The sequence below is a fragment of the Rattus norvegicus genome, chromosome 16, assembly GCF_036323735.1.
Source record: "Rattus norvegicus strain BN/NHsdMcwi chromosome 16, GRCr8, whole genome shotgun sequence".
Lineage (NCBI taxonomy): Eukaryota > Metazoa > Chordata > Mammalia > Rodentia > Muridae > Rattus > Rattus norvegicus.
This window is the reverse complement of record NC_086034.1, coordinates 17524982-17537879: the sequence shown is the minus strand read 5'-3', so window position 1 is coordinate 17537879 and position 12898 is coordinate 17524982. Positions and strand designations below refer to the sequence as shown.

Here is a 12898-nt window from a genome sequence, read left to right as displayed (position 1 = left end):
GCCAACAGGACACTGAGTCTTCTGGAGCTGGGACACTCACGGTTATGAACAGCCTGGGAAGGAAACTTGGGTCCTCTCCAAGAGCAGCAGGTATCTCCCCGTTTCCCACTCCAGCCCCAAGTTAGACTCTAAGGACATGAAGTAAAGCGTAAGCTCCAGGGAAACACAAGGACATCCCCGGCCATGGCCCGAGGCCCTTCACACAGGCAGTCAGCACCCAGAGCATTCCCTCCTGCCCCAGTCAGTCAGCACCCAGAGCATTCCCACCTGCCCCAATCAGTCAGCACCCAGAGCATTCCCTCCCGCCCCAGTCAGTCAGCACCCAGAGCATTCCCACCTGCCCCAGTCAGTCAGCACCCAGAGCATTCCCACCCGCCCCAGTCAGTCAGCACCCAGAGCATTCCCACCTGCCCCAGTCAGTCAGCACCCAGAGCATTCCCACCTGCCCCAGTCAGTCAGCACCCAGAGCATTCCCACCTGCCCCAGTCAGTCAGCACCCAGAGCATTCCCACCTGCCCCAGTCAGCACCCAGAGCATTCCCACCCAACCCAGTCAGTCAGCACCCAGAGCATTCCCACCTGCCCCAGTCAGTCAGCACCCAGAGCATTCCCACCCGCCCCAGTCAGTCAGCACCCAGAGCATTCCCACCTGCCCCAGTCAGTCAGCACCCAGAGCATTCCCACCTGCTCCAGTCAGTCAGCACCCAGAGCATTCCCACCTGCCCCAGTCAGTTAACACCCAGAGCATTCCCACCTGCCCCAGTCAGTCAGCACCCAGAGCATTCCCACCCAACCCAGTCAGTCAGCACCCAGAGCATTCCCTCCTGCCCCAGTCAGTCAGCACCCAGAGCATTCCCACCTGCCCCAGTCAGTCAGCACCCAGACCATTCCCACCTGCCCCAGTCAGTCAGCACCCAGAGCATTCCCACCTGCTCCAGTCAGTCAGCACCCAGAGCATTCCCACCTGCCCCAGTCAGTCAGCACCCAGAGCATTCCCACCTGCCCCAGTCAGTCAGCATCCAGAGCATTCCCACCTGCCCCAGTCAGCACCCAGAGCATTCCCACCTGCCCCAGTCAGTCAGCACCCAGAGCATTCCCACCTGCCCCAGTCAGTCAGCACCCAGAACATTCCCACCCAACCCAGTCAGTCAGCACCCAGAGCATTCCCACCTGCCCCAGCTCTGGATGGTGACCACCTATGTCTTTTCTGCACATACTCCCAGAGAAAGCTGCATATCCCAGGCACTTCTGACCTCAGGTGTAAGACCCATGTCACTTTGACACAGGATCTTTCTGTGCAGCTCTGGCTGTCCTGGAACTCATTGTGTACCTCAGAGCAGCAAGCTGCCCTTGCTGCGTTTTGGACACTGAGAGGAGAGGGGTGTCCGGCAACCTGCCTGTCTTTAAAGCATTTCCCCCATGCAGAGGGGGAAGGGTGCAGTTTGGAGAATGGAAAAAAAAAGTGCCAAGCTGGCTTCTCTGTGGTGTAAGTTGCCTTAACATCTGAGTGGAATCCGAGAGATGGCTCAGGGATTAAAAGTGCTGACCACCCTTACAGCGGGCTGGGGTTCAGTTCCCAGTACGCATGGGTGGCTCACCACCATCTGTCACTCCAGTTCCAAGGAACCTGGCATTTTCGTCTGGCTTCCATGGATACCAGGGATGCATAGACAGACAAATAGTCATACACATTAAATGCAAACAAACCTAAGCCACCATTACCCACAACGCAGTGCTCTGTGACATTCTCACTGGTCACGGTGCTTGCAGACCTAGACTGTCAGGTGAAGGCTGAACATGGCGGAGGGAAGAGCTGACCCGAGCACTCAGTGAGCCCGACTGTGCATGTGCAAGTGTGAAGACAACCAAGTACAGTGAACGGAGCGGAGCGAAAGCAGGCAGGCGCACACAAGGGCACTGCTCAGGAGCTGAGCACCCAGCGGTCACACTGGGAGGCTCCTGAGTGCCTGTGACCCCAGCTCCTGGGGAGAGGACACCCCCTTAGTCCCCTGCCAGCACCTGTGCATTCGTACTCACCATTCACACACAATTAAATCAATTAAGACAGCTGCTCTCCCCAGCCCTGATGGGGAGGGCCGGCCCTCAGTGTACATGGCGTAGGGTCCCTCGCCGTTGACCCATGCTTCCTGACTAAAAAGAAGATAAGCCTCATGTTTGTATTAAAATATTTTATATTAATCATTCAAACTTCATTTTTATACAACGAATGCATACATCATGTGTGCAGGGTGTCTTGTGGATGTGAGGAAGGGTTGGGGTGGAGCTTGTCTGTAGCTAGGAGACTGGAGGCCTTCTCCGTCAGTCACTGAATGATTGGAAGGAAGAGCCTGACTGACACCTCAGAGACAGGCAGGTTCCAGGCCTTTTACCGAAGGCTGCCTTCCTGGCCCACCCACAGGCGTGGGCTGTGTCTGCTACCTCTCAACAAGGTCCCTGTGGCCTGAGGCCCTGTGGCCAGCTGTCCTTGGCTGTGGCATGGCTTGGCTTGAAGGGGGCACGCTCTGAGCATGATGTGGACATACAGACAGCTGCGGCTTCCCCTGTGTCACCTAGGCCGGCATATCGGCCTTGCTGAGGGCGATGGCCAGCTCCAGGTCCTCCTGTTCCTGTCGCCGAAGCCTCGCCAGCCGCTCCTGCTCCGCTTTCTCACTCTCCCGTTTGGCCCAGGCCAGCTGCTGCTCCTCATTGCCAAACTACAAAGGAAGAGGGAGTGGAAGTGAGAGGGGGCCCAGAGCAGGAGCCCAGAGCGGGAGCCCAGAGGAGCCGGAGCGCAGGCCCCAGGCAGGCACAGTCAGAGGCTACCCCATGTAAGAAGAACCGGGGTGCGTCTGACCTGAGCTGCTTACTAGTGGGCCAGGCACCCATCCCTACAGAGAAAAACAGCTGGGCCTGGTGCTGGAAGGTTCTAGCAGGCAGATTCAATAACTCTAGGTGCATTCTAATTCTACAGCCTTTTCTCTGTCTCCTTTAGAAACAGTTTCCTTATGTAGCCTAGGTTGGCCTGGAACTATATAGCCAATCCTCCTGCCTCAGTCATCCTACCTGGCTGTCAACACTCCCACACTCCTTAGGGCTACAGCCGCACCCTACCAGATCCTTACTCTGTTACATGCCCTCTAGAAAAGGCCTCGAGCCCCAAGGAACCCACTGCTTTCCAGGGATGTCCACAGTCCCCTTAACCACTGTCTCTTCCAGGAAACACTTGTGACACTAAAGACAAGGTTCCAGTCCTCAGGAGCAGACAGACACCAGCAGTGAGTGAGACCAAACCTGCAGCCTCCTCAGGGAGGGAGCACATTGCAGGGCAGTGTGGAGGAATGAGGGTGGGTGCTTCTTCAGCCAGAGCATTTGGCCCTCAGAATCATCTGTCAACGACTCCAGTAACTGACAGTGTCCCCTCATCTGTTCCCACAGGTGGTTATAGATCACCCTGCCCCCCTCTCTGTCTTGGAGAAAAGCGAATGCCCAGACAAGCCTCCATCAGTGCCTAGTAGCAAGGCTCCTCCCTTACCCCACTGTGTGGGGTGCTTCAGAGCTGGAGGGCGGGAGAGGGAAGCCCACACAGACCTGCCTCATATACTCTACAAGCTCAGCAAGCACATGGACTGAGAGAAACTTCTCAGTAGTTTACTGACTAGCCTGGTTGGAGGTGCTTGGAATGGGTCACCTCTGGTTCTCCTGGGTCACAGAAGGGGAAGAAGCTGAAACTGTGTGTCTTAGGTACCCCAAGAAGGGCAGCTTGGGTGCTGCTTCCCTTCTGTACTATCCCAGGGCCCAAAGCAGCTACAAGGAGTCCACCTTTTTTTTTCAGATACTATCGCCACTGAGAATTTGTTTCACGAAGTAAAAATTTTATTTCTAAAGCCTCTTAGAAATTTGGAAATGTCCCTGCATAGATGGCTCATGAAGGTGCTTGCAAAGCCCAGCCTAGCCAGGCTAATGTCTGCCTGCCTGGCTCTCAGGAAGCTGTGCACACAACAGCAAGCTGTTCTGTTAAAAAACAAAACAAAACAAAACAAAACAAAACAAAACAAAACAAAACACTGGACAGCTTTTAAGGAAGATCATACTAACAGCCTGAGGCTGTTTGCTCTTAGGGTCCTGAATTCCCTAGAACTCTGACAGGCACCACCATGCCCTGCTAAATAAGCAGATTTGCCTGGATGTAAAGAAAATTATTTTTTGTTGCTTTTAAGAAAGCTTCTCTCTATGCAGCTCAGGCTTCCCTTGCCTGCCGCGCCTCCCACATGCTGGGACTACAGTGCTGGCTCCTTTATTCTTTTCTTGAGACAGGGTCTCTTGTAGCCCAGGCTGGGCTTGAACCAGCTGAGAATGACCTTTAACTCCTGATCTGACAGGCCTGCACTACCAAGCCTGCTTTACACCATGCTGGGGATGGAGTCCTGGGCCTCGGGTGTACCAAGTGTGCATTACTGAGCTACAGTCGAAGACCAGAAGCTTCTGTGAGTGGTGAGGAGCTGTTCAAGGCAGTCACCCATCACCAGAAAGCTCTGGGGAAGCCACAGCAGGTGCCAAGCCTAGCAGTGACCGTCCTGCTTGGATGACATTAGTTTCTGGAAGCCCAAGATAATAAGCAGGTTGCTTTCTGTACATAATGACAGCTTTTTCTGAGTTTGCACAGTATTAAAGTCCCAAAGATCCTGGAAAGTAGGCTCATGGAGGGCCGTCCCAAGTCCTGGGAGGACGGTATGTTTATGGCCCAGCAAGGGGAGATGTGAAAGCCTATCAGGGTCCTGTTCCAGAGAAGACCATGTGTACTGATGGGGGCACAGGACCCTTATAGTGGTGAAGGTGACAACTTCATACAAAATAAGGCCACAGGACAGGTCAGAATTTGGTTTCCCATCTGGAGATGTGGATGTTTAAATCAGAATTTAAACTGGAGGGCCTGGTTGGTGCAGTGCCTGACATCTCAGTACTTAGAAGCTATGAGTTTGAGACCAGCCTGGGCGAGTCCTTTCTCAAAACCCAAACGACAAACAGATAAACTTGAAAAATAAAAGTGAAGCCTGTAACTCCTCTGGGGCAGCGGGGTCGTTAGCCCAGTCACAGCTTGGAACCTGGTGTTCATGACAAAACGGCAGGGCTGGGGTGTTCTGCCTGTGTGGGTACAGGAAGTAAACTGGCTTTTCAGAAAGGCCAGTCATTTCTTTACACTGTGGTTCAGCTCCACCACCACTCTTCCCTGCCTGCACTGAGCCCTGGAGTCGCGTGCCAACAGCTGTGCTGTTTGGTTTTTTAAACGGATTATTTTATTTTTATAGCCCAGGCTGAACTGGAACTCCTGATTCTGTTGCTGAGTGAGAAGGCACAGGGGATGACCCAGGGCTGGGCATGCCAGCTGCACACTGTACTCCCTGTACCAGCTCTGGCCTTGGTGGTGAGTTTCCACCAGAAAATAACCCTGGTGATACCCAAACAACCTGTCTCTGGTTTTTACTAATAATGTTACTTTTTTGATGGCATACACTATAGGTACTGTCAACAGAAGTGAACGGACTGCAGGGTCAAATAGTCAGAGGTCCCCAGGGGTCAACATATTATCACTACTATTAATATTTTTAGACATCATCTCCTCATGCATCTCAGGCTGGCCTCACACTTGAGATCCTCCTGCTTCAGCCTTCCAGTACTGGGATGAGAGGTGAGTGCCACTGGGCCCAGCTCTGCCTTAGGCAATTCAAATTAAGCCACAGGACAATTGGCTAGGGAGGACCAGGGTATTTACTGTCCCCTGATACAAGTGGTTTTTGTTTTGTACTGGGACTGGAAGCTAGGGTCGTGTGCAGGCTCTGCCTGTCCATCATCACTGAGCCACACACTTCAGCCCTCCAGGTCTTTGAACCCTTGGAAAAGAGAAGAGGCTCTAGGGTGGTCATCTAGGTAGAGATATTTTTTCAGTGTAGCTAATAAACAGAAATCAGAAAAAGCACAATGAACAGTAGCCAAATCTCCCGTCTCTGGACGTCCTGCCTGGGCTCTCTTGCTCCCACTTCCATGATGCACGTGGGCAGGACCACTGACGCAAAAGGACTTTTTGAAGGCAGCAGAACCCTGGTGAAATGTCTGTAATTGGTCTTGCGAAGTGCCTGCCAGCTCCACCTCCAGACGCAATGAACCAGCATGACAGTGCACACCTTCAGTCCCAACTAAAGGCAGAGGCAGGCGGACTCTCTGAGTTCCAGGCCAGCCTGTGCTACTGAGCTAGAACATCCTCTGAGGGACACATATCACAACCCACTGAGCACTGAGGCATGCATGCTGTGTGTGCGCGAGGCGTGTGTCTGTGTGTGCACACGTACGCACAGTTCTCCCTGGAGAAATCTCATCTTCCTGCAGTCCATTAAACCGTGGCTCTCGTCTCTACCCACAGCCTATCTGCCTTACAGAAGCTAGCGCAGAATAAATAACAACCAGCAGTGGAGCGAAGCAGTGTCCATAGCTGCACAGGAACCCCCACCCTGAGAAGCAGTGTCCATAGCAGCACAGGAACCCCCACCCTGAGAAGCGGCAAGCGAGGGGGAAGGTGGCCAAGGGAGGACTCAACTTACAGAGGTGAAGTCGGCAAAGCCGGAAGAAGAGGCCTTAGGAGGTTTAGCTGAAGAGGAAGGGGCAAATGGATCTTTGCCACTAAATGGGTCCCCAAACCCCTTTTTATTTTGGAACGGGTCGCCGCTGTCAGCCTCGAGTGGCTGGAATGGATCAGGGGATTCAGGGAAGGCTGAAGAACCCAGCTGGCTTACAGGTGTACTCTGACCTGGAAAGGTTAGGGGAAAAACACAAAACAAAAACAGAAAAGGAAAAAAAAAACAGAAAGAAACACAAGTTACTTACTAGGACAGGGTGGACTGCAGAGTGGGGACCAGCTGTCTCTCTGGGGAGAGCCGGGCATTCAGAGAAGGGTGGTCCTGAGGCTTCTGACTGGGGGAGGGTCTGGAGTCCAGGACCCCATGCCCACTCTGTACTTACTATACAATGGATACATTCTATAATAACCTGGGACAGAGGCGTAACAAGGCCATGAGCAGTGCCAGAAGAGTGATTTCTTTTTTTAAAAGCTGTTTTAAAGACAGGGTCTTATGAAGGCCAGAGTGGGCCTTGAATTCATCTTCCTGCCTCATGCTACCAAGTTCAGGGCTGACAGGCGTGTACCACCTGGGCCAAGCTCACTCCAGGTCACATAAACACACCTCCCCCACGCTTACTTCAGGTCACATCAACCCACCAGCAGCAAACACTGGACCTGTCCTTGGTAGTGATGGACACCTGGCTTTTGCAGTGTTTGGTTCCCAGTACCAACATCTTGGTTCTGAAGTGTCACTGGCCCACATTTCTCTTTAGTTACTATGTATCCATTCAAAGAATACTTACAGAGTGAGACTGGCAGCCTGTTTCCTCGTGAGCTTAGCCCAGCCCAGCCCATCACACCTTTCCCATCAAAGCTGAGCAGAGAAACACACTGAAAACTTCTAGGACAGCAAGAGGGGGTAGGGAGGACTCCCTGGTGACCAGGCCACCAACTTACGAGAGCACAGGGCATGACTGCAGGTGACAAGCACCAGGCACACACCACAAAAGGATGAAGCCCCAGCCTGGTCTCCTGACTCCTGGGTCCAGCCATCCAGCATGGCTGACACATTAATCCTAAGGCCAGGTCAGCATAGCTCCCCGTGTTAACTGAACTACCCACACCAGCTCTCATGGTTTAAGTCATTCAGAAAGAAACTACAGTGGTTGACCCTGGACACCTGGTTGTGGGGACGATGAGCCATCGCAGGCAGCAACAGGGAAGGAGAGAAGCAGCCTGAAGGCTGTTCTGACTTGTTTGTACAATGACACTCATCCCGCCAATAACTGGGTAAACGCAAGAAAAGGCCTTAGTATCGCGTTCTGCTTCCCCAAACCAATAAAACACCCCCCCGCCCCAATTTCTGAGCTTCCAGACATCTAGGGCTCCATGCTCAGTTTGAACCTGCCACGTCCTGATCTGGGACTCATGGAGGAAAAGTTCTGAGGGCCAGCTGGTCTCAATTTCCCCATTTGTGTGTGGTGCAGGAATGGAGAGACTGGGGGAATACTTAGCAGCTATCTGGTGATGGCATGTGCTGACAGAACCCTGGCTGCAGCTCTCTTCTGGAGGCGGCTGTGGCAGCTGGGGCACAGCTGTGAAGTGCAATAGGTTAGATCCAGGCTGTGTCTCAGCTTAACTTAGGCCAGAGGTACAGCACCACGAGAAATAAGTCTCATATCACAGTAACCTGGTGCCACCATGGAGATAAGAACCTGACAGGGTAGTCAAGGGTACCTGTGGTTGTTATAGTGATATATTTCATATACTCACAGGGACACATCTGGAGTGGGGCACTATGACACCAGAACACAGCAGATGTGTGGCCATGGTAGAGCCTCTCAAGTGTCACTATTCTGTCCCTCTATTTTTCTTTTTTTTTCTTTTTTTTATTATTATTATTATTATTTTTTTATTAACTTGAGTATTTCTTATATACATTTCAAGTGTTATTCCCTTTCCCGGTTTCCGGGCAAACATCCCCCTCCCCCCTCCCCTTCCTTATGGTTGCCCCCCTCCCAACCCTCCCCCCATTGCCGCCCTCCCCCCATAGTCTAGTTCACTGGGGGTTCAGTCTTAGCAGGACCCAGGGCTTCCCCTTCCACTGGTGCTCTTACTAGGATATTCATTGCTACCTATGGGGTTATTTTTCTTTTTTTTAAAGGCAGGATCTCACCTTGCAGAGCAGGCTGGCCTGGAATTCACTACCTGACTGCTGGGGTTAAAGGCATGTACCACCACGCCCAGTCTCCTCAGATTTCTGCCCAGGTCATGGTTACAGACCGACAGACACTGTTAGAAGGGTGGGCACACACATGGCTCCTTAGAGCAGCCATAACCCCATGGCTTCTATTACCAAGTACTCCTGCTGCTCCCTGTCTGGCTGCCAACCTCCAGCCTCCTGCAAGGCAGTCCTCAGCAGGCCCATTCCAACAGAGATGAGGGGGCAGACCACAGACTGGGGAGGCTCACAAACACAGATACAGGTTTAACACCGAGACAGGGTATCGCCGCCACCCTCAGTCCCCAGACTGCAGTGAACGTAACTATAAGCACATCCTATGTACCGAGAGCCTCAGCCAAGGGAAGCCAGGTGAAGGGACTGTGACATGGGCAAGGTGCCTGTCCTCCTTTGAGTGTGCTCTCTGCTCACTGTCTCTAAAACTTCCTTCCCAAGCAACTCCTCCTGCCAGAGGTCCTGCCAGAGACCTGCCCTCTCCCCAGCAGCCTAGCACGCTCATAGCCTCATCTGTGCTCTGCCAGGCCTCCCTCCCATCTGCACAGCCCATCCAGCGCCAACTCACCGCCTGACTTACATAGCTCCCTGTCAGTGCTGTGGCACTTGGGACTGAAGCCTGCTGTGCCTTCCCATTTTCTTCTCAGGGATGGAAACTTTGTCTAAGAGTCAGGGCTTTGACTGAATGTGGCCCTCCATAGCACAAAATCTGAGTTCCCCAGGTATCTGAACATCAGAAAAGCCCAGAACCACACCAACTCTCCTCCTAGACTTCTGCAGTAACCTCCAAACATGGGCACTCTTTCCAAGCAGACGTCATCTTGTGGTACCACCGTTTCTGAAGCCCATCCCTACCATGTACAAACACACATGAACACTGCCTGTGCAGGTCTAGTACTGGGCCAGGTGCTAGGTAAGAGGCTGCAGCAGCTGGACCCTGGAGGGTCACGAAGAGTGGAGGGACATCCCCACACATCCCCACCCAGCCTGCTCTCAGCCTGTCTCCACATCCCACCATCAAGTCCGTACTTGACAGCTCTGACCCTGAGCTATGCAGAAGGTCACTATTAGAAACAGGATTCTATTTATGGAAAAAAGGTCTCATGTAGCCTTAAATATGCTATGTAGACTGTATCCCAGTACTTGGGAGGCTGAGGCAGGATTGGGTTTGAAGCTAGACTATATTACATAGCCAGCCTTGTTTCACAAATAAACAAGGGTAGGGTACTTGCTTAGCCTGGAGTGAAGCCCCGGGATTCATTCCCTACCCACGAATAACTAGGCATGGTCCATCATGCCTGACTCTGGCACAGGGAGGCTGAGGCAGGAAGACTAGGAGTTCAAGTTCATCACTAGCTGCCTAAAATTTAAGGCAAGCCTGGGCTACAGGAGAGCCTGTCTCCAGAACAATGAACAATAATTTAAGACCAGGACATTTCATGCGCTGTGGCAATGCTGGGCAGGTCTGAAGACGCCTGAACGGGGAGATGACTACCACTTCTGAACCTCTCTCATCTTTTTGATGAAGAACTCTTCCCCCGGCTTGGGGGATTAAAAAATAAAGCGAAACAGTTTTGCTAGGAGGGGCGCCTGGGAAGCCAGCTGGCTGCAGCCATGTGAGGCTGAGGCTTCTGAGAACACGGAGGGAATAGAGATGAAAAGTCTTTGACACCAAGACGTGGTGCAGCCGAAACCGTTATTTAGAAATTGTGACTGCGCTCATGAAACCTGCCAGTGGCAACCGGTGTCTCTTGTTTTCAGAAGAGGATGACGGTTTTCTCTTGGGTGCTTGTTTTGTTTTTTTCCCCGTGCTGTCGAGCAGGCGTACAGGCGCTGTAGGTCCCTGCCACTCGCATGTTGGCATGGTTCTGGATTGAGCCTGGGGCTTGAGCAATGGTGGAAGCCCCTAGCCGTGGCTTCCCATTTGGCACCCTGAGTTATTTTTGGTGGCTGTATTGTTTTAAGGCTGGGTCTAGTTCCTGCTTTTATGTAACCACTTCTGCTAACTCTGTAATTGCTTTCCCTATTTTCTGAGGTGGAGTTGATTCTGAGTGTGACAAAGTCACTCTGTCCGCCCCAGTCACAGGGGGAAGGTCACAGTGCTTTCAGCTCTCCGATAGGAGCATGGAGAAATGGCTACGGAGGCGGGATCAGAACAAACTAAAAACTGATGAGGGGGGAATCTGCAGTCTAAGGACAGCGCGGGTGACATACCGAGGCTGTGTCTCAAAGACAAAACAAGAGACTATTGAATGGCTCAGCAGACAAAGCTGCTTACTCCCAAACCTGATCACCCAGGGTCAATCCCTAAAGTTCACACAATGGGAGAACTGACTCCTGCCAGTTTCTGTCTGACCCCCATCGTGTGCCAACGACTCATGGATGCACAGAGGCAAATAAATACAGTAAATCAGCACAAAGGCAAGAGACACACAAAACTCCTAAGTATAATGATTAATACTGTAACAATGATAAAGGAATTATTTGGCCAGGTATAAGGAATCTCTGAGTTTGAGGCCAGCCGGGGACTGGCTCTAAGACAGCGAGACCACTCTCAAAATAACAAACAATAAGAGTTATACAAGAGCTCCGCGGGCTGGTGCCCCAGCAAGCATGGCACCCCTGGCCCATGCCCTCGGTGCACTGGCTGAGGGACTGAAGAGGCGCAGTAGGCCCGTGTGGAAACCACAGCAGTTTCAACAGCCGCCCAAGCGGTGTACCGAAACCACACACGGCACTGACTTAGGCAAAAACAACACGAACTCCATGGTTTACCACAGCGTACTCTGCTAAAAAAAATTACTCAGTGGCCGGCCCCACCCTGGTAGGAATTTAATTTTTCTATCTCTCTGGTTTCCGAAGCTGTTTGTCTCTTCAGCAACAGGGCCAGCACATCCAGAGACTACAGGGGAGGGAGGTGCCTATCCCTTTCCCAGCTTGCTTTTCAGGGATTCCCCTGAATAGTTCCCAGAGCCAGGCTCAGAAAACGCATTGGAGTCACTAGTCAGCTCCAAGAGGGTAGACTCTCCATTCAAGGGGCTGATGCAGGAGGACAGTCAGAGATCAGGGGTCCTTAGAAATCTGACTACGAAGAATATCAAATGTCGGGACTGGGGCTCACTTAGAACACTCAACATGTTGGAGAACAGGGAGCCCTGGGCTCTGGCCAGCACCAGATACATAAGGAATGGTGCACAGCTCAAACCTCAGCTCCTCGAAGGCTGAGGCAAGGGGATTGTAAGTTCCAGGCAAGCCAGCCTGGGGTGCAGGGTGAGAGATTCTGTTGGGGTGGGGTGGGGTGGAAATGCAAATAAAACAACATATGACCAAGAGAGAGCATGCGCTTGCCCGTCAGACTCTGAGTTCTGTGGACACAATTCATTGCTGTACTTAGAAAAACGCAGCTCTGCAGATGGGAGATAAATACAGGAAAACATCCCCCCAAAGACAACCAGAAAAACAAAGACTAAAGCTTTGTGGTCAGGGCAGCGGCCCCACCCTAGCCATTATCCTCTGCAACCCAGGCAGGACTCCTACACTGCTGCTGTGCACCCTGACATGGGCACCACACGACTGCCAGGTTTCCCAGAGGACACACACCTCCAGAGTCTTTACCCTCAACAGCACCAGTTGCTGACACACCAGGCTTCTGGGAGTCCTTCTGTTGGGAGCTGGGTGTGGGTGCAGGGACACACAGGGCAGGGACATCAAGAGGTCACTAGGGATCTCAGTCCATTCTGCCCTGGCCAACCAGCAAAACAAGATTAAGTGCTTGCAGAGAAGAAAGAGAAAACACAGATTGCCTGACTCAAACTTTCAACTGAGAAAGGGATCCTTTCGCCTATACCTCCGTCTTCCCAATGGCTTGTTCTGACAGCCTTGCTGGCCAGCCACTGAGGGCTGCAGGCAGGAGCCCTGAAGACCAGGCAGATTGGAGCACAGCAGAGCAGTGCAGCCCAGATGATACAAAGCTGAGATCCTGGACCACATCATGGTGCTGACATTTCCCACCAAAAATATTTACCAGTTTTTGAGAAGACCGGCTCAGCACAC

At 52.3% G+C, this 12898-nt stretch overlaps 1 protein-coding gene across 15 annotated transcripts in view; it reads right to left on the bottom strand.

Moving 5' to 3' along the window:
* Eps15l1 (epidermal growth factor receptor pathway substrate 15-like 1) overlaps positions 1-12898 on the bottom strand; it is a 113495-nt gene that overhangs the window by 35945 nt on the left and 64652 nt on the right. For 6 of the 15 annotated variants that reach the window (XM_039094619.2, XM_017600166.3, XM_006252802.5 and 3 more), the window contains 2 exons: positions 6593-6798; positions 2174-2713 (listed from right to left, as the gene is read on the bottom strand). The exons of 2 other annotated variants lie outside the window; for them this stretch is intronic. In XM_039094619.2, coding sequence (XP_038950547.1) covers positions 2570-2713; positions 6593-6798 — 350 coding nt within the window. In that variant the 3' untranslated portion in view covers positions 2174-2569. Of the gene's footprint in view, positions 1-2173; positions 2714-6592; positions 6799-12898 lie in introns of those variants that run through there. 7 more of the 15 variants (XM_017600168.3, XM_017600169.3, XM_063275494.1 and 4 more) reach the window with 2 other exon arrangements.